This window comes from Diabrotica virgifera, chromosome 6 (genome assembly GCF_917563875.1).
Source record: "Diabrotica virgifera virgifera chromosome 6, PGI_DIABVI_V3a".
Lineage (NCBI taxonomy): Eukaryota > Metazoa > Arthropoda > Insecta > Coleoptera > Chrysomelidae > Diabrotica > Diabrotica virgifera.
The window spans coordinates 214988438-215011710 of NC_065448.1; the positions used below are offsets into that span (position 1 = coordinate 214988438).

At 33.5% G+C, this 23273-nt stretch overlaps 1 protein-coding gene across 4 annotated transcripts in view; it reads left to right on the forward strand.

Annotated features, from left to right (window-relative positions):
- LOC114336133 (UDP-glucose 4-epimerase) overlaps positions 1–23273 on the forward strand; it is a 72793-nt gene that overhangs the window by 21193 nt on the left and 28327 nt on the right. For all 4 annotated transcript variants that reach the window (XR_007698989.1, XM_028286460.2, XM_028286463.2 and 1 more), the window contains exon 3: positions 8316–8429. Coding sequence is in view for 3 of the 4 variants with exons in the window: in XM_028286460.2 (XP_028142261.1) it covers positions 8316–8429 (114 nt within the window). In the remaining variant the exon portion in view is untranslated. The remainder of the gene's footprint in view (positions 1–8315; positions 8430–23273) is intronic.

The window sequence follows — 23273 nt, forward strand, 5'->3', positions numbered from 1 at the left end:
GGAAAAGTAATTATTTTCTGGTTTTAACATATTTTTCTACAAACTTGGTATGTCTGAATTAGGAATAACAAGTTCTTTTAAAACCTGCAAAAATATACAGCGTTTCATAATGGCCCAATCGGCTATTTACATTAGTACAAAGTATCTGATAATATTAATATGCCAATCAAACAAGGACCAAACGATAATTTTTAAGATCATTGAGTGCCTTAATTTCTTGGATGACTAACTGGACTAATCTGGGAAATAAATTAAAATCTAATTTTAGAAGTTTTTTTGTTTTTATTTTATGACTTTTATTTTTTTTTCTTCTAATATTCATTAACAGTTTGTTTTTATTTATAGAGAATATCGTAAATGCGGCACATGAATACCACATCAGAGTTGATGTTGTACACCTGGTTCCAAAAAAAACTGATACGACTCTTGAAGCGTATTTTGTAGAAAATTGAGCAGTGTATTTTGAAGGATAAATACTTAATATTTACATACTGTCAATGTCGCTGCCAAATTTTAAAATTTGTCAGATAGCTTATTCTGTTCCACGGTTATTATTATTATTAACCTTTATTATTAATACTTTCTCCTCAACTGAGGGCATCTTATCAACTGTATTGTTTTTAAACAATAGATGATAAAATAAAAATATTGACAGTTCAAAAATGTGAACATTATTACATTGTGGGTGGTCTAAGTTTGGGCTGAAAACTGAAATGTATTACATTTTTACAAAATTTTGGAATATGTTTAATTACGTAGACCAATTTTAACAGTTGTTTTCAATACAGATTTCAATCCTCTACAAATAGTTTCTAATGTCTTTTGATGTCAAATAATTAGGGAAGCTGGAATTCAACAGTTTAGAATTTTACATTGAGTTAATGCAAAATTGTGACGCATGTCAAAATTCTCAATGTATTTTAATTGCATTAATTTTTTTCGAATCCTGAAAAAACTAATAAATATTTTAAAAAAATTTAAACTCAGAATGAAACACTACATTATTACCGAGGGCTGAAAGTCCCTGAAAACTTCTATAATATTTATTTTAATAAGTTACAGGGCTGAATTGAATATTAATTTGTTTTGTTGTATAATCCACGTTTACAATAGTTATGTGATCTATTTGATGTAAAAACTATCATTTATATACTCTTTATAAAATACAGGAATTCAAAATAATATAAACATTTAGACCTTAATAATTAGTACAATTTATGAATTAACATAATATGTAATCAGTTGTTTGTTGTTTGTTTATTTCATTATTTATCTGTCATAATAAATATAATGTCAGATCAATCAAATACACTGCTCAACATGATCAAATCTTACTAAGAGTCGTATCAGTTTTTTTAGGAACCGGCTGTACATCGATGTTTTGTTGAGGTGTATTCGAAACAAATCTTACATAACAGTTTATTTTGCTCCCGTTATGCTTTATTTAAAATAACATTTTCAACAAAATATTACAATCTCTCTAATTATATATCTCAAGGGGAAAACAAGTCATTAAAAGAAAAGTAATTGACTTATGAGAAAAACGTTGTTAGAAGGTTTACACCAGCTTCTCTTAACTTACCTTAAATGGTTATTTTCCGTTTAAAGTGAACTGGTATTCAATTTGGTTTGTTTAGAATGTTTTTTTTATCACTAGGAGGGGTATTTGCAAACAGACACCGGAGGTAAACATTTCCGACAGTGCTGAGTTCCTAAACTAAAACCTTCGGAGTCACGTCGACTGTTAAGTTTTTTTTAAACCTTCACAATTCCTTTATATATTATGTTAAATTGAAAGATATTTAAATACTTTAAAAAACCCCTGGTTACGCCTATGGTAGTTCCTATAAAACAGTTGGTTCGTTCGCAAAAAGGTTCTGTTCTGTTGATTTGTTCAGGAATGGTTTGAGATTCTATAAATATGCTGTCTTTCTCTCGTTCACAGGTTGTGCATAGGTTCTTGTCACGTAACTGAATCAATCAGTGGTTCCGTGCTTGAATGGTTCGTCTAAGTTGGAACTCAGATGGAATGACATTAAGCAAAGACGGATGACATCCGGTCTGTCCATTTTGATTCTTATTCTTGTCTTGACGACAGGGCTAGGATTGCAAAATTTAAGTTGTTTTGCTGATCCAGATTCATCCGCCATAAAATAGGTTGGTTTTACGAAAAACCATCGTCTAAGACGGATTTGAACCTATAAATTTTGTGTGCGGATGAATAATTTCGGTTTAGTTACTGTGACATAACCTTAGCCTTAGCTTGAGACACGTTAGTATCTTAAAAGTATACAGGGGTGGCCAAGCTCCTTTATAGTAAGAGCCACTTTTCACAAGTTAAAATTTTTCGCGAGCCGCAATTAAAAACTTACTCAAAAAGTATGTACAATGTTTTTTAACAGAACTTTTATTTATTGAAAACAGAAATAAAATTACGAAATATTGAAACTTAATTACATTTGTTTTCCTTATTCTTCTTCTCGTTGTCCTTATGCCCAATAAGAGAGTAACTTTGCTGTCACCTATCCATCTTTTACCCATTTTTTCTACGCCTTCCGGTCTTTTTCCCATTTCCTTCACCTGTTGCGCTGTTTTCCGTCTCTTGGTTCCGATTTCCTGAATTTGTTCCATCCACCCCTTTCTAGGTCTGCTCCTTCTTCTTTTCCCCTGTCTCTTGACATCTGTCACCTTTTTTACTATTCTGTTTTCGTTCATTCTAGTTATATGTCCAAACCAATATTGGTCCCTGTCTTAGCATGTGTCTAATGTTTTCGTTCCTTTCCCTGTCCAACATTTGTTTTACTTCTTTTGGTAATTCTTTAAAATTTAGTGAATAATTTGTGGTAGCACTTCTCAGTAATTCTTTCAGTTGCTGGTTAGTTAATACTGATATGTTAGGATTTCACGAATTTTAAAATGGAATTAAATGGCCCATACAAGTAGGTACGTTGTTTCTAATGTGGAAATAATCCGACAAGCATCCTATTTTAATTTAGAGTATGTACTTCGATTTTGGTACAAATTTCCAAAATTCGGTAATCGGCGTCGACTTATAGTTTTATTTTCGAGCTTGATCTTCTTGCGTCTCTATTAATTTTAATTCTCCAGATATTGTTTGGGTCGTGTATTGTTAATAAAAAATTCACCTTATGGACTATGTTTATTTCAAATGAATTCAGAAAAAAATGAAGAGACGATTTAAAATATTTTAAGACTTGAAATAAATTTTGGACTTCGGTCAATATTCCTTCTGGCTTTTTTATTTACTTGTTAAGTTTTTCTAGCTTAATATTGTAACAAATCTTTTTAAGTCGAGTAAAATGACTAAATATACAAATCGGTCTGGAGTGGATTGATTACTGACTTTTATGTCGCGCCACTCTTAATATTCTTTCGCGCAGTTTTCGAGTTGTCATATCATTCTTAGCTTGGATGGAAATGTAATTTGTTACAAAGTTGCATTTGGTCTTTCATATTTGTTGTTAGTAATTTAAAAGACATCCTGAAACACATATGAAACGATAATAATTTTTTTAAATAATAACACACAATTGAAAAGGATCTCGGATACATTTATCGAGAGCCACAAGTAATTCTTCAAAGAGCCGCATGTGGCTCGCGAGCCGCAGTTTGGCCACCCCTGAGTATAGTATAATCAATAGTTTTGGTCGTTGTTGTACGCTTAAAGTATTTAAATATCTTTTAATTTAACATAATATATAAATTAATTGTGAAGGTTTAAAAAAACCGCAACACGACCAATTTGGCTCTAAGTAACTCTGATGTGGTCGGGACCAGCTAAACCCCATCCCTCTCATATTAGGGTATCATAACTTCTCCCCGTTGTCCTTTTTTTTCCCGATTCTCAGTCGCTCGTCATCACACATCAGCTTCCGTCTCTCTCACTCCAACCACCACGTTCTTTACTCTATGCTGTCAACCTCTCCTTCTTCATACATCTGCAGACCCAGTTCTGCCTCCTCGATACCTGCTAGAACTGCATCTAGCTGCCGCTCTTCTCTTTTATCGACAGCACCTTTCTCACATAGTTGTGGATTTGGTTCCACCATCGCTCATCCATCATTATCTCCAGGTTTGTTTAGAATTAGTATGATGTTAACAAAAATGTGGTATTGGGACAAACTAGTGGGTCTAGTAGTTTTAGGTTTAGTTACATAATAAATATAAAATGTGACAGAGTCCAGAAAACATTTCGTGAATAAAGTAGCACGGATGGGGAATGAAAGGGCCGGCTTAAAGTAAAGTTAAAACGTAGATATACAGTATAAATTCTTTATTCACAGGGGACGTTTCATAACTATGCTGCGAATATGTGTAAGTACAAAATAAATGGAATAAACTAAGTAAATGCGTCCGTTTTTACTTAGTTCCGTCGTTGCGCCACTATCCTTGTAAATTCTAGATGCTTCTACTCTAACCATGGCATGCCTACTCCAGCCTCTGATACCAAGTTGGATCTTGCATCTGATCCACGTTGTTTAGGTGACCTTCTTTTTCGTGACCTTTACATATATTATGTAAACATAAAACTCAAAATGTTCCTTTTGAGTTCTTCTATCATAGTTCCAGTAATGAAGCTTAAAATAGGACAAAACCTCGCAATTTTTACAGAATGGATCGATTTGCTTGAAAATTTGAGAATAAGTAGTGGATAGTCCAAGGATAAAAATCTATATCATGGGGAAAGGTGCTTGTACTATGGGTGCACCATGGGGTGGTTGTCACCCCATCTCGGGGGTGGAAATTTTTATTATATTTTGACCGCAAAAGTTGGTAAAAACATTCATTCTAAGCAAAAAACGTTCTATACATTCTTTTGATAAAATTAATAGTTTTCGATTTATTCGCTATCGAAAGTGTTAGTTTTATATCGAAAAACTCAAATGTTTTAATCAGTTTTCTGATAATAACTCAAAAAGTTTTCGTTTTATCAAAACAACTTTACTTAACAAAAATGTACCTTGTGAAAAAATAAACAAAACCATTTTTTTTTATTTTCTTTAAGACCAATAGTAATCGAGCTATACTTTATTTACTTTATTATATGTTGGCTCTTCTTCGTCAAATGCTAATTATTGTAGTTTCAAAGTCAAAGGACGGGAAAACTATGCATTTTTCTAGGATAACTTGTTAAAATTAATTTAAAGTATTTAAAAATATGTATCTCCAGAAATAAAAAAAATCTAGCTAAAAAAATTAAGTGACTTATAATGAAAAGAATGTCAGTCCTTATTTTTTTCAGCAAAAAAGTAATCGTAAACAACCCCCTAATCACCACCCTAATTAAAATTTGTCATTGACCTGATTTGGTTTTCCTTGATTAATGTATTGTTAATAGGTTCTAGAAGTTTGATCGGCTTAGGATGATCAGTTTAAAAAAAATGCGAGTTAAAAGCGAATAACGAATTTTTGGAGTTTGGTAAAATATGCTCTTTTCTTCAGAATAGAAAGATTAGCATCAGAGATACGAAAAAATATTTAAATATGAAATTGTAGCTTATTTAATTCCCAAGAACTTGGTTTGCAAAAATATTTTTACGGCAAAAATTGACTGAGCTGTTGACAATTAAAACTTGTAATATCATGATCATGCAAAAACCACCTTTACCAACCCTTTCAATGCCACCTCTTTTTGTAACTGAGAATTTTAAAAGGATTTAATATTAAGAGCCTTACGGATCTTGTAAAAACCTACAATATTCTTTTTTAACGAACTTTCTAAGAAAAAAATAAAAAAGTTACGGTTAAAAAATCAATATTTTTTTTTGAAAAAAAAAAAGGAGAAATCCAATTGGAAGCATAATAATGTAAGTTAGCGGTGTTTTTAGTCATTGGCCTTATTTATTCTTCTTTATTTATGTATTATTAATAAATTCTAGACGTTTGACTGGCTTAGAATGATCAGTTTTTAAAAAACTGAAGTTTAAAGCGAATAACGAATGTTTGCAATTTGGTAAAAAATGCCATTTTCTTCAGAATAGAAAGATTAGCATCAGAGATACGAAAAAATGTTTAAATATGAAATTGTAGGTAATTTAATTCCCAGAACTTGGTTTGATAAAATTTGTTCTACGGCAAAAATTGAGTGAATCGTAAATGAGTATACTAAAACTAACACTTTCGATAGCGAATAAATCAAAGATTAGTAATTTTATCAAAAAAATGTATAGAACATTTTTTGCTTAGAATGGATGTTTTTATTAACTTTTGCAGTCAAAATATAATAAAAAATTTCCACTCCCGAGATGGGGTTGCAACCACCCCCATGGTAAAATCGCCTGTCAGCATCATATAGATTTTGATCCATGGACTATCCACTACTTATTCTCAAATTTTCCAGCAAATTGATCCAATCTGTAAAAATTGCGAGGTGAAAGGCTTTGGTTCCCGGACTATCATTAATGTTAATTAAATTATGTTTAGTGCTCAAATTTACTTAAATCCCATATAAACAAATTAATGTACAATTTTTTTGAGAAAACTACAACTTCAAACGGATGTAACTTTAATACAAATAAAGATAATGTAATTTAAAAATTATTGGAAGTATATGAATTAAGCTTTAAAATGAGACTTTGTAAAGCTCATTTGGATGCATAGAAGCCGAGTTACGATTGAAAAAGATTCGAAAAATATTTATTTTGCAAATTGAAATTTGCTCTAGGCACTAATTTTACAATATCTTGAGTTCTAATTATTGGGTTTAAGTTTGGTAAACACTATTGTTTTTTATTAAGGCCATCGGTACATAATTCACAAATATTTTACGGCTATCCCTACTTTTTCTGTCTTTATACGCAAATTACGTGTAGAAAATTCTCACTGGTATGGATATGTAAACTTTACTTGACAATGTCATCATTAACTTTAAAGATGGCTTTTGAATGTTCTTGGATAACTGTTACTTGTATAATTAATTGCCTTAATTATTAATCCAGTCAATTAATATGATAGTTTTTCCCTAACTATGTATTCAGTGATAGTAATAATTTATCTACTGTACAACAAAAACTAATAATCGATCGAGAAAAGAGGAAAAGTGATAAAGTGATTTTTTAATAATACATATATTGTTACTATGAAACGCTTACAATTTTGAACATCTTTAACAACAAAATACTTGGGTCACAGAATATATTATACTGATGTATTCTCTGCTTGGATCTTCCACAAATAATACACAATAAATAACTTCTTATTAAGTTCACGTCTTAAATCAATTATTTACCAAATACACTATACATATATCAATATTATTTAATCAACAACTCAAAATATTCCCGATGCCATGTCAAATATTTAAAATTGTCACTGTTTAACTGACAGTATGCTGACAATATTCTATTCGACTGAGTGCGTTGTATGACAAAGATAGATTTGGAAATATTACCACGGACATTGTGTTCATTTTTTTCGAATCCTGAAAAAACCAATAAATATTTTTGAACAATTTAAACACAGAATGAAAGACTAAATTATTACCGAGGGCCGAAAGTCCCTTAAATCACAGTAAATTTTCTCTTAGTTTTTCACCCCTGTAACTTATTAAAATAAACATTATAGAAGTTCTCAGGGACTTCTGGCCCTCGCTAATAACGTAATCTTTCATTCTACGTTTAAATTTTTCAAAAATACTTATTAGTTTTCTCAGGATTCGAAAAAAAGATTCCCATTTGAATAGCATTGGAGCAGAAACTACGTACCCATCCCCTTAAGGAACAAATTTTATTTGAAAATTTCTATCTCTTTTAGTTTATGAGCTATAAACAATTAAATTGTTTATAACAATTTTTCGACCACTCTGATCGAAATCCACCCTCGAAATTCGTAATCAACGACCAAAAATCCATAAAAAACCGTTGAGTTTGTCCAGCAGAATTAAAAAGGACACGGTGACCCCTCTGGCGCCTATACTAACCTGTTCAATAGTATTTTATTTTTTATAAATTGTTAATAACAAAACCGTGAATAAAGAATTTTGTCTGTTTTACATATTGCAGAATACAATTGTAATTTATGTATAAATTTGTTTATTTTTAATTAAATTAAACATTTTAATTAAAAAAACTCGTAGTAGTTATGTATGTGTTGTCCATTTAAGTATTTGTACTAAACCGTTTACGAGTGCTATAAACTTCCTTTTAGATAATTTTAATCTATTATTTCCAGATTTTTCTTTGAACGCATTAAATTAACAATCACTAACTCATAACACACCTAATTGAACGTTTCTTTCAGCTCAACGTAGTTTTCAGGTTTTTTAATTTTGTTTCTTCGATTTCTTGAAATTTTAGCATAGAATCGACGCGGTAATACATTTTGCTGCCTTGAAGGCAGTTGGAGAGTCCGTTAGTATACCTTTAAAATATTACCACAACAATGTTGGTGGATCCGCTACACTTTTTGAGGTAAGTACCTATGTTCGTATAAAATTTTACTGTTTAGTGTGTATATGTATGGCAGCTATACTCAAAGTGTGTCCCGCGGAACCCTAGGATTCCGCGATACCCCTATAGGGGATCCGCAAGAATTTAGAAAAAAATTCAAAACACCTCTCTCTGTTCGACTTTTCTGACGCGGTATAGCACGATTCACGAGGCGTGGTCGAACCACAGGTCGAACTTAATTGCCTCCTGTTGCCTCATACAATTTTACTAGCCTGTCACCGCCGATACACGACTTAGTGTGACCAAAGACATATTCTTTGGTGACTTATTCCCTAGTCAGTACTGTCAGTAGTCAGTCGACAATTAGGGTTCAGAGCGATGAGTACCTACCTGCTAGAAAAAAGTGTTTATTTTTCTACTGCTGTATTCTGATTGTATCAGTTTTGTACTTTTGTTGTTTGTGATCGTACGTAGTAATTTTGTGGTTTTTAATAAAGAAGAATGGAAACGGCTTAAAGACGTTAAACGTGATGCAACAACATTTTCTACCGAAGCCGAATGTTCGAAAGCAGTACGGGCGGAGTACACAGCAATTACCGGTCAAGACGATTAAGCAACGACGTCAAGTTCCACGGTTTCAAAGGCAAAAAATAGGAAGTATGATGACACAGTTTCGGATTTGTTGATTCCAACGGCTCACCTATCTGCATTTTATGTAGTTAACCGTTTCCTAATAGTTCCAATGGCACCTGCTAAGTTGCGCCGACATTTAGAAACTGTACACCCCGAGTCTAAAAACAAGAATAAAGAATTTTTATACGTAAAAAAGAACAGTTATTGGAAAGTCAAAAAACTATAATGCATGTAACCAAAACTTTCAATGAAAAGGCCACAGAGGCATCATATTTAGTTAGCTATCGCATTGCACAAGCAGGTGAAGCTCACAATATCGCTGAGAATTTAATAAAACCATGTGTGTAAGACATAACATAATGTATGCTTGATGAAAAATCTGCAAAGCATCTTTCTACTGTACTGCTATCGAACGATACTGTTTCACGGCGTATTCATGATCTAGCCAGCTACGTCAAACAAGAACTACCTAGTTACACGTCTACAAAAAACACGATTCGCGTTGCAAATAGATGAGTCTTTTGATGTCGCTGGTCTGGCTATCTTGCTGGTTATCGTGAGATATTCATATGAAAGTTATTTTGATGAAGACATGCTTATGTGTTCACCGCTGCCCACAAACACAACCGGAGAGGAAATTTTTAATAAAATAGTTATGTTTTTTGAGGAAAATAATCTCATTTGGAACGATTGCATTGACATTCGTACAGATGGGGCCAAGGCGATGACAGGTAAAACAGCAGGATTAGTGTCACGAATAAAAAAATAAAGCTCTCAGTTATAGCTCCAGCCATTATATCCTGCTTAGACAAGCACTTGCGATGAAGCAAATGCCGTCAAATCTAAAATTAGTTTAGCAGTAAAAAGAATTAATTTTATCAAATCACGACCATATTCTCGATTGTTCTCATTATTGTGTGAAGATTATGGCAGCAAATATAAGACACTGCTGCTCCATACAGAAGTGCGATGACTGTCTTGGGATAAAACTTTAGCAAGGCTATTTGAACTTAGAGCCTAGTTACAAATGTTTCTTTCAGATACTTATTTCAATTTGAAAGACCGTTTGTATGATAAAACTTGGTTGTTTCGACTGTCTTTTATGGTGGATATCTTTTAAAAACTGAACGATTTAAATTTATCATTGCAAGATAAACAGACAACACAGTGTTCCAGGCCTGTAACAAAATAACTGCGTTCAAAAGAAAATTAGATTTTTTAATTATTTGCGTTAGAAAGAAAAAAGAAGAAAGTTTCTTAGCGATACTGACTTGGCGAGAAATGTTCCAAGATGATGTATTTGAAGAATTGGTCAAATATCTCACTTCTATGCATGTATTTTTTATGTATTTTCCCGAAGAACAGAACACAAAAATGAAACTGAATTCATGGATTCATAAACCCAACTTACAAAAGCCCGAAAATATGTCAAACGAGATATACGAATCTCTTTTAGAAATGTCATCAGACACATTTATGGAGTCATGTTTAAACGACGCCTCTCAAAGATTTTTGTTGCGGAATCCGTGATTAATATCCAATGATTGCCAAAATGGCTCTGAATATTCTTCTCCCGTTCCCAACAACATATTTGTGCGAAACAGGATTCTCAACATATGCACAGCCACGAAAACAAAATACCGCAATAGACTGGACGCCGAACCTGATATAAGACTTCAAATTAATATCATTTATCAAACCTGATATCAACCAATTGATGAAAAATGAAAAACAGTTTCATACCTCCCATCTTTCTGACTTTAATAGGACTCGGTTATAAACGGGGAGATATTAACAGAAGTTCAACCACGATTTTCTAAGTCCTGTCCTTTGCAATACTGGAAGGTTAGAGAAGGTACTTACAATTTGTGGAAAAATCCACGGGTTTCCTGTGACATTTTCCTGTGAAAATTAGATTTTCCATGAAAAAAAAAATTGGGAGTTGCGATGAATTTTTAAGTCCTGCCATATCCATAGAATAACAGGACACTATCTATTTTATGAAGAACATTTTTTGGGCAGGACGGTTGCAAAAGGACTAAGGGAGTATACAGATATACAAACATGTAATGAAAATAATGAAATTTTCATAATTTTCTAAGTCCTGCCAACTTAATAAATTAATCATATTTATTTCAAAATGACCAAAAAAAATGTTGGCATGACGTCACCTAATGTTTAACTGCACTTGTTTCTTGGAAAATTCTGTATAAAATTTTCACTCTGGTTCCGTGATTTTTTAAGTCATAAAATAAATTTTGTTATAAAATAAATAATTTCAGTAGACATTATTCAAAATGGCAGGATGTTTAGTTACACCTTTTTTACTATATATAGTTAAAAAATTTGTAAGAAAATTCGTGGAAAATTAGACGATTTTCTAAGTCATGCCATTTCGCACATATCTCAAGAAGGTTAATATAAATCTATTTTCAAAGAGACAGGATGGTTGTATAGTTATTTCGTATAAAAAAATTAAATTGTGTGTCTGTAAAATTATTTCAGGGTGTTATACAAACATATTCATATCACCACAATTTTCTGAGTCATACCATGTCGAGTATGCTTAAAAAACACTAATCTAAAACCGTTTACAACTTGGCAGGATAACCGCAAAGATGAATAATACAAAAAATTAATTTGTATATCATTAAAACAATCGTATCCTATTAAATATTATTTTCTAATAGCAAACTGTAACATCTTTATTTTAAGTGATCAGATCATATTTTTATCTAAGTAAACGCAATAAAAGTAAATAAACAATTTTTACAATTTATTGGTTATAGTAGGGAATTTACCTACCCATTATATTATACAGGGTGTCCAGAACATCTCATAACAAACGAAAACCGGAGATTCCTCAGATAATTTTAAGAAAATTTAACTCAATTCACCTATTTCAAAAATGCTTCCGTGGAAAGCTAAAGCTCTTTAAAGATGGCGTCTTGTAATTCATCATCGTTATAATTCAACTCGGATCTATCCAATGCTGGATATAGGTCTCCCTCAGTCTTCTCCATGCATTTCTGTCCTGTGCTGTCTGCATCAAGTTTCTGTCGATCTGTTTGATGTCATCAGACCATCTGGTTGGCGGACGACCTCTACTTCGATATGCTTCGTCTAGAAGAAGCATATCGAAGTCTTGTAATTAGTTTCTTTAAAATAGCTGCAGAACGCTTTTATTTGGAAAAACGAAAACTGGTACACTTATTTATCTTCCAGAGGTCAATTGTCAAATGTCAATTATCAATTGTCAATTTTTAGTACCGGTCATAGGGGTCCGTTTTGGGTACGGAAACGGATATTTTATCGAATAACTTTTCTGTCTAACTTTTAAGCATTTCTGACACTGGATTATTAAATTCTGGGACAGTTTTGTACTAAAAGGTACTTTTGCTTTAACTCAGAAGAATACGCAGTGTTCTAGAAAAATTTTTCGTTTTTTGGTTTTTTGAGTTTAAAAGAATTTAGAAAAATTCTATTTAGGAAAACGAAAACTGCTACGTTTATTTCTCTTCCAGAGATGAATCGATTTTATCAATTGTGAATTTCTAGTACTGGTCATAGGCATCCGTCTTGGGTAGATCAACGGATATTTTATCTCATAACTTATTGGTCTTTAAATTTTTAGACATTTTTGAGAGTAGAGTATTAAATTATGAGGTATTCTAGTACTAAAATTTACTCTTGCTTTAAGTCGGCAAATACACCGTTTTTTTTTTAATTTTTTTCAAATTCAAATAAAAGGTGTACAATATAAAAATGGGTGGACATTGCGTTTTAGTGCATAACATGCATCCGAAAGTGCATAAACCTGTCAAAATCAGTGTATTAAGGGCAAAATTTTGTTATTTGGGAGGTTTATGGAGTTACGAATACGCAAGCAGAACCGACCTCAGAATCACCAGTGCCCAGAGTTGCTGCTACGGCACGTCATCTGGAGTTTCGTGGGATATCGGCAATAAATTAAAGAAAACAGATTATTCGAGGGTTTTTGGGATGGCCGAACACGAATATAACATTACAACCGACCCTCGGAGCACCTGGTGCCCAGGGTGACTGATCTCGAGTTTAGAGAGTTTTTGGAGGTCGATTCTGATGGCGTATTCATGTTCAGCAACCACAAAACTCCTCGAGTAATAATCTACTTGCATCACTTTAGTGTCTGAAAGCCTCGAAATTTATGAATATGGCGTGTATAGTCACCCCGAGCACTAGGTAAAGATCTGTTCTAATGTGACATTCTTGTTCAGGAACCCCAAAAACCACCTGAGTAATCTGTCTGTATCAATTTACTGCCGAAATTAATATATAAATATGGTACAGAAAATGCTTAACAAATAAAAAGGTACCATAAAATACCATTTTATTATAATACTAAAATACGGGTGTCCCATTTAAGAAAACTCAGAAAATACTCATTCCGAGTTTCAACCAACCCCGTATACTAAAATTAAACATTTTGGTGTACTATTAATAACTGACAATAGTAGACTATATTAAAAATCGTTTAAACATAAATTAATAGAAGTTTGGATATCAAATCACTAACAATATGTATAGGGTGTGAATGTTCCTACAAAATTAACAAAAAAACGTAATTATATTTTAAACTACCTCGTATAATATTTCAAAACACTATATTTTATTAAAGAGAACATCGAGTAGAATCCAAAAATGTAAAAATATACAGGGTATTCCATTTAAAAAAACATAAATTTGTGTCACCCTGTGAAAACGGGTAGCCCTGTATATTAGAAAATACTGTTAAATATTAGTCCTATCTGTGGCCCACGTTTTACCTAAATAACTTTTTTCGTATATCTTACGACAAACGAGTAATTGGACTTTGTCACACTAATGCCCCACCCTATATTCAAAATAACCATAAAACCATCCTGCCTCTTTGTAAACAGACTTATATTAAGCATGACTCAGAAAATCGTTGACTTTTTCACGAATTTTCTTACAAATCTAGGACTCCTGCCGTCTTACAAGAACCGTTTAACCTTCCTGCCGAGTACCGAAAAGGTATTGATTGTATTTGAGTATTATAACTTTTTAAAGGCAGGACTAAGAAAATCACGGAATCAGGGTGAAAATTTTCCGCAGAATTTTCCAAGGGACAAGTGTAACAACTAGCTGATGATTTTCTGTTGGAGTGAATGAAAAGGGAGTGGTAAACTCCAACAGAAGTAGTAAAAAGAAGAAGATCTACTTAATGTAGCCAAAGGACAAAAATGTGTGGCTTCTCCGTTGAAGAAGCTGGAGTAACTAAAATACAACTTTGTAGTAGTATTTGTATGGAAGGATGCCAAGACAAAGAATATCGAATTGATACAGGACTAGAGATGAGAAATCATTAATAGATAGATATAACTTGAATGGCTAGCTAAATATGTATGAGAAGGGCCACTTGACACTCAAGGAAGGATTCGGCCAATTTGCACGGCTATTTTTGGCCAGACAATAGATTAAAGGAAGTGACAATGATGGCTCGAAAAGAAGATATGAAGATAATGTTCAGAAAATAGATAGAGTAAATATAATAATATACTGAAAATAGAATGAATTTTTGGGCGCCAGAAGAAGGATAACTAGGTTAACGCTCTTCCAGGTATTCTACGCTGCTATAGAGTATGTTAAATTTGTAGTACAAGTATGTGAAAAGTTATTAAAGATTATTAAATTATAAAATATACTACTAAAAATAAAGGAGTAATAAGAAAAAAAAATCACAATAAATGTATATTTATTGAATGTAACTACTAGATCTTTTTAACAATCTCTGAGTTAGGACAAGTAACTAGTGTGTAACTCTAACATGACAGGAAAAAGTGATACTAGTGAAAGTCAATTACAAAATCATCATACAACTATGATCTAAGAATACTCTTTATAAGGTTAGAAAAACTGACTACGGGTACCTCTAATACAGGAAGTACAACTTACAACTAGGTTAGTAGAACCCTCACCAAATAATAATTGTACGTTTATAATACGTACACCTTAATTAAATACTACCTGATACTATATATAACATATAAATACCTCACTGTGAGTGGGACAGGCACAAGCCTTATTGAATAAATAAACCTACGAGTGGATACACAGATCCTTTTCCTAACTCGTGGTTTATAATAGTAATAATAACAAGTGAAACCAAAAACTAATCTGAGGGATTAGAATCCAGAAGTTCATATGAATTTAATAAATTAAAGTTAAAGTTAAATAAAGTTAATAAGTTAAAGTTAAGTAAAGTTAATAAGTTCAAGTTAAATAAAGTTAATAATTACAATTTTGACTAATATGTGAAGTTAATTTTTAAAAATTTAATTAAACATATACTAAAATAATGGAATGAGTTTAAATAATTATACAAAAGTGGAACACAGCCTAAAAATAATCAAGATAAGAGTACCGACTACTATTATCAGGGAAAATATCTGAGCTCAGAAATTTATACCTTTATAGATTGCAGAGTGTTGGGGAACGCTATCAATTAAATATTATGTTGTAAAGAAAAAAAAACCTATAAAAAATATAAAGCAGGAAAAATGTGTGTGCAATTGAACTATAAAAAAAAATGTACTAAATATCACAAAACCAGTCTGTCTTTAATAAGAGCACAGTAAATGTTCCCAAACAAACCACTCTTTCCTAATCTTGAAGTTGATGTAATGAGCACCCAAGGGTGCTAACTCTCGCTAGCAGCTGTCCTGCTGGAGGTACAGGAGAGGAAGACTAGTAGAAAGCAGCTGAAGGTACTCAAAACTGTTGGAAAGCAGCTGGAGGTACTCAAAAAAAGAAAATGTGGAAATAATCCAGGCTGGTCGCCTATTGATTGTTTCTCTCTGTGTGGTCTGGCCTTGGTGTTGTTGTAGGGTGGCTTTAAGATTTCATGGTAGGTGCTAAAAAAAACACAGTGTGGTGTTACTACCAATCTACCAATGTCAAAAAAAAGAAGCAAGAGATACGAGGAGGTGTTTTTATTCCTATGGGAATAAGAAGAAATAGGTCATTAAGTCCAAAAACTTGAATGACTAGACAGCTTGACCTTTTATCAGGTTGCTATCAGATGACCTTGGTCAAATAACACAAGTAATTTCCAATTGAAATACAAAATATAATTACTGTGAAAGAATATTTTATTATAATATATACACCGGTATATAGATATATTATACAAGGATGAAATATAGTAAGACTAAGCGATGGATACTTATTTGTTCATCGTTCAAAAGATAGGAGTTCTGTAGACTTGAAAGGAATATAAAAAATGGAGTTTAAATTAGCTCTATTTTCCAACTGGAAGCACAAATTAACAACGAATATTGAATTATCTCTAGATGAGTTTGATCCATGAAAATAAAACATAAAAACCATGAAAATAGACTATGTGAAACTTAGTTAGCAAATGTCAAGGACTTCCAAAATGGCTGAATAAAATACTTAATAAAATGTGTATTTACCGGGGTAGAACTCATTGGATATAGTATGCTCTAAAATTCTTCAAATCCACTGCTGCTGGATAACTTCACTATACTTTTATTGTAATATTTAATCAATTTGGAACTGAGAATTAGAGGTGAATAATTGAGTCTAATGACCCCGCACACTACGATTCAGACCGAACACTCGAGAAACAATGGCAATCCAAGGCTCACGTTCACAGCTGAATCCTTCGTACCCCTCGACTAAGCATTGGCTGTCAAAGTGGGGAAACCAATGTTGCCACGTTTTAAATGTGACGTCATCAAGCATTTAAAAATTCTGAGATGGGTTTAAGTTCTATTTGAATAAACATTGAAAGAAAATAATTCTGAAAATAATTAAATAATATTTTGGATAGTTAAATAATATCTTCCCATCAATAATCGATTCTATAAGGGGCGGAACGTCACATTCCCTTTCAACCACCAGAAAAAAAATTTTATTTAAAAAAATTTTTTTTTTTTTTTTTTTTTTTCAAAATATTAAACTAGAGTAGTAGTGCTTAGTGTATCATTCCCCGTTGATTCGCAAGATTACAAATAATCACCACTAATAATCAAGGGAAAGTAGGATGGTCACTGCAGCAAATAACGGAAATTGCAAAATATGACCCGAAGTCCTAGTAAAAGTGCTAAAGATGAGACATAATTTATAATGACAAATAAGTGTCGAATTGGCAGTAAATCCAAAGTTGAACTATCCATGGACATCAGATTTATAAGGAGTATATCCAAGGACGAACAACCAGGCAAAGGTGAGAGCCAATTCATACCATAACGCAAGTACATATACTAAAGTCACCAATGAAATCAATAACTATAATAAGTGAAGAATCAAACACTCAATCCTAAATTGGACTAGCAATGGACACCAGATTCGTAATAGCATATCCAGAGAAGAACAACTAGGAATATTTATAGAATAATTTTCACCAATACCAACTAATATAAATAGTGAACATACCAAAGGAATGCAAACACATTAACCAAAATAAATGTGGAATCAGACACTCAATCCAAAGTCAGACTATCAATGGACAACAGATTCACAAAAGCATATCCAATGAAGAACGACCAGGAAGATTTATGGACCAATTCACATCCATACTAAATCATATAAATAAATTAGGTCTACGTACACCCACATCCGGTAATACGAACCTATACAACCAAATAAACAAAATAAGTGAAGAATCGGACACTTAATCCAAAATCGGACTAGCAATGGACACCAGATTTATAGGAGCATATCCAAAGAAGAACGATCAGGAAGATTTATGGACCAATTCTCACTAATACTAAATAACTAACTAAATTAGCTCTAGATCTACCCTCATCCGGTAATATGAGCCTATCGAAACTAAATAGTAAAAATAAAGGATGAACTTATAAGTTCTATGACTCCATGGTAAATACAAAATATGACGGGAACGAGCTCCCAATCTTTCATAAGACTGTATATTCATGTGAACATACATAGGATTATCCAGGAGATATTCCTGAATCTAAGCAACAATTAATGCCTAAGGAAAGAAGAGGGAATCTACTAAAAAGAAAATCAATAATTTGTCCCAGTGGGTTAATCACTAACCTTACGACTCTACGTCTATGGAAAGTCAAGCATCTATATACTATGAACTAAGAGACATAAAATAAGCAAACTAGACTTCCCTATTATCGTGTGAAAATGTGCCTGGAATATTTGGAACAATTGCACAAGAATGGTTAGGAAGTGTTGTACACCATTTCCCAACCAGAAATATTATCATGGATAAACATCTGCCTACTCTGACAAGAAAGACATGGATTACGAAATCGGATAGCAGTGATCAGTTGCTGAACTTCGAACCCACGTATTCACCAACTTTGAGCATTAACAGACTAGTTCATAAGAAGAAATATGAAGGACTCAAGAATTCATTTATAAATCAAAATTCCAAATTCATTCCAGAATCATCCTGTGGAGGAAGTAAGAATCCGAATTAATATAAAGTATTTAAGGTACCTGTGACAAATATCAATAAAGTAACCCAATAACAAATTAACAACCACAACTTCTTTCCAATATGGCAAATCCAATGACATGATATAAAAACAATAAAAAAAAATAATAGGTATGTAATCAAATATCCAAGATATAACACATAATCTAAGATATGGTAGTGTAACATAGCTCCATCTATATTAAGCAAGAATACTTGTATGAGCCCACACATCCAAATATCTTAATATATAATAATCAACAGCCCTTTTATTCTGAGAGGTTGAGTACAAAACTAAGAGTACAAGTGGAGGTTATTAACTTGGTAATACTACTGGCTGGATTAGTATTTGAGAATATTTGTCGATAATGACTCAAATGCAATCTATAATACAAAAAAATAATAATAAACTCATACAAGCGGTATTACACAAGAATTCGGTACCTAATAACTAATACGTGAGAAATCATCAAGCCATGCCGAAGGATAAAAATTGCTATGGTCAGGCATTATCTGGTGATTAACAATTTAAACTAAAATACTATACCATAATAAAACTAATTAAAGGCAAACACAGGAAGATATTAGCTTAAACAACCCTGTTAAGCTAATCTTCTTCCGATGAAGTTGAAGAATCCACATCGTCCATGGTGTTGTCAGGCAGTAAATCCTTTACATGAAATTGACCAATTCGCTTATTAGTCGAATTGTCCTTTAATTCATAAATCAAAGGAGATATTACCCTTGAGACAGTACATGGGACATATTTCTGGCAAAACTTTGCAGAAATGGCATCACCCTTATTGGATTTGACAAAATTGCGCTTTAAGACTCGATCACCAACAAAGAATCGCAGATCTCGTTTCCTCAAATTATAGTGCTGCTGGTTCCTTAGGTAAGAAGTTTTTAACTTCTTCCTAATGTCTGCGAAAATATGAGGTAACGTCTGGAGATCATCTAAGCGATGAAGTTTCTCAGATATTTGAGGAAGATTTTCGGAATTGTCTGAAATTACACCAAAATAATCACCTGATAAAGCCACATTCCTACCAAAATTCAAATATGCTGGAGAGCACTGGGTAACTTCATGGACAGAAGTCCTTATGGCTTGAGCTATGGAATGAATATATTGATCCCAAGCTCTGTGATCAGGGTAAGTATAGGACCTTAGAGCTGTGACAATACTGCGATTTACTCTCTCAGTATGATTTGCTTGTGGATGGTAGGCAGCATTATAAAAGGTCTTTTGAACCTTATATTTAGCTAGAAGATCTTTAAAGGCCTTCGATACAAACTGAGGACCGTTGTCACATGACACAATTTGAGGAACACCATACACCAAAAAGACTTGTTCCTCCAAATATTTTAAAATTGCTGGAGTTGTGGCCTGGCGAAGGGGACAAACTAAAGGAAATTTAGTGAAATAATCCACAACTACCAGGCAATAGGTATTACCCTTGTAACTCCGAGGATAAGGTCCAATGAGATCCATTGAGATCATCTGCCAAGGAAAATTTATGTTCCTGAAGGAACCCATAAGTCCAGCCTGTGGTAGGTTACTTGGTTTACAAGTAGCACAAACCATGCATTTAGAAATGTACCTTTTTATAGACTTCCGCATACCAGGCCAATAATATAATTCGGCAATACGGTGATAAGTCTTATAAAAACCAAAATGACCTGCCGTAACTTCATCATGAAACATATGCAGAATATTTTCCCTATTTGGCGTAGGTACAACTATTTTCCACTCCGACATATTGGATAAGGACTCTATCGGACTTAAGATGTGTTTGTACAGAATATTATTCTCTACCTTAAAATCAGGATATTTTTGTGGGTCTTGAGTGACCCTATCAATCATATTCTGATACCACATATCAGGACTTAAAGAGGACAGATCTAGGACATTAATATCATGGACACGTGAAAGAGCATCTGCGACCACTACCCCGTTTGCCTTTCTATGGACAATCTTATATGAATAGGCAGCCAGTTTGCATATCCATCGAGAAAGCCTCTGTGAAGGGTTTTTCATACTATGAAGCCATACTAAGGAACTATGATCAGTAATTATAGTGAAATTACGACCTTCCAGATAATAACGAAAAGCTTCTAACCCATGGATGATAGCTAAGAGTTCTTTCTCCGTAGTTGAATAGTTTTTCTGGGCCTTGTTCAACTTCTTACTAGTGTACGCTATGGGGTGTTCGGAGCCATCTTTCAACTGAAATAATACGCCTCCAGAAGCTGTATTAGAGCAATCTGTCATTAGATAAAAATGCTCATCAAAATTAGGTGACATCATAACCGGAGCGCTCGTTAAAGCATCTTTAACGCGCCTAAAAGCTTCGTCAGCCTCAGGAGTCCAAGTAATGGTCTGTCCCTTTTTCCTGTTCTTCAAAAGATCAGTAAGAGGTGACAACAAAGTAGAGTAGGACGGTACAAATCGCCGATAATAGCCACACATTCCCAATATCCTACGGACTTGGGTGGTGGTCTTTGGTATAGGAAAATTTTTGATAGCAACTATTTTCTCAGGATCAGTCCTCAGCCCCTGGTTATCCACAACATAACCCAAGAACTTAAGACTAGGGCGACAAAACTGACATTTATCCAGATTGACCGTTAGATTAGCTTCCTTAAGACGTAAAAATAACTTATCTAAAATTTCCATATGAAGGGAAAAATCAGGAGTGACAACCAAAATATCGTCTAAATAATAGAAAACATAGGGCTCTAACGGTGGACCAATGACTAAATCCATCAGACGACACATTGTCTGAGGAGCAGAAACAAGACCGAAAGGCATGGTGACAAACTGGAATAATCCTTTACCACTGACAGCAAAAGCAGTATACTTCTTGCTCTCTTCACTCAGTGGGATCTGTAGGAAGGCCTTAGACAAATCAATAGAAGAGATGTATTTGGCATTCTGAAGTTTGCTCAAAATCACATCTATTCTGGGGATAGGATAAGCATCCCTGTTAGTTGTGATACTGTTTAGTTTTCGACCGTCAAAGCAGATCCTGAAGGATCCATCCTTCTTCTTCGTTAACCAGAGCGGAGAACAGTAGGACGATGTTGAAGGTTCTATGATATTTAAAGCAAGCATCGAATCTACTTCCTTTTCTAAATCTGCCTGCCAGGCTTGAGGTATGGGGTACTGATATAATCTGAAAGGAGTGGGATTTCCCACTTCGATAGTGTGAGAGATTAACGACGTACGACCTAGTTTGTCTTTTGAAGAAAGAGTAGTAAATTTAGAGATCATACTCTCTAATTGCCTTTGTTCAGAGCTTGATAAACTAGCAAAATCGTGAATAGCACTAAGGGTAGATAAATTAAATTCAGATATGGAAAAAGAAAAATCAGAACAACTTAAGGTACTATTGAAAGCATTGAAAAAGTCCATACCTAAAATTATAGAATTCTGCACGGAAGGAATAACATAAAATGTAATTTCCCTACATAAATCTGCCACTGTGATTTTAATTTGGAGTTTGCCCGTAATGGACTGAACTGTACCATCTGCAGTAGATACTTGCAAAGATGAAATGGGCATAATGGGAATACTAGAATTTTTCAATAAATTTAACGAATGTGCCCCTATCAATGAAATATTAGAGCCACTATCTAACAAAGCTAAACACGATTGTCCTAAAATTTGAATAGGAAGATATGGCCTATTATCATTTTGTTTCCTAACTAATAACGAATTAATATCTAGATCTAAAGTATTTGGTTGTCTACAACCGTTATATGGAACTAACCCAGACGTATCATCATCATTAACAAAACTAGAATCTAATATAGATAATGGAACCACATTACTATCACAATTATTATTGTTACGTTGAACACTACCAATCAAAGAAGCGTTTGTAAATGACCATCTGTGATCATTTGAATCAAGCGAATCTAACGTATTATCTATAGAAATAAATTTCTGGTTTAATTTTGTTTTGTGGTGTGTGCTGCTTTCTTGAACGACACCCCTTTCCCTTTTCGTGAAGATGGGTTTGGGTTGCTGGATGTGCTTGGTCCAGCAGTTTCGTTTGACGATGGGGTTTGATTCCCTGATTGGATGTTGGACGGAGAAACGTTCAGGGGACGGACCTCCGACGTGTCGTTTCCCGAACACTTAGAACAGTTTCTTTTAAGGGTGTTCTCTCGGCCACAACCATGGCAGAAAATACGATTTTGAGGAATCCCACAATTGTAAAATGGGTGACCAGGCTGATCACAATTCCAGCAGACAAGAGAACTAACAACCGAAACATTATGTTCATGACCCTTATTTAGCCAAGAACGTTGCCTAAAGGAAGTTGGCTGAGAAGAAGAGTTAGAAGAGGATCGAGATGTGGATGGAGGTTGAGAAGACCAGGATAACGTTTCCTCCAAACGTTTGCATTTTATAGTAAGGTCATCAATGTTCTGAATGTCCATAAGAGCTAATTGTTGATGATAAAAGGGCAATAGACATTTAAGGATGATTTTAATTTTAGCTAAATCTGACAAAGGAGTGTCTAAACGACTACACATACCTAATATAGTATTAATAAACATAGTAACAGATTCCCCAGGTTTCTGCTTATGATTCTTAATTTGATCTAATAAATCATCCTGGAATGAATACGGAAGAAAATCCGACTTCAACTTTTTAATCAGATCAGACCAACAAGAAAAATTACCCCTGTTATTCATAAACCATGTAAAAGCGGTCCCGGTGAACAACTCAGCAGAAGCAGCAA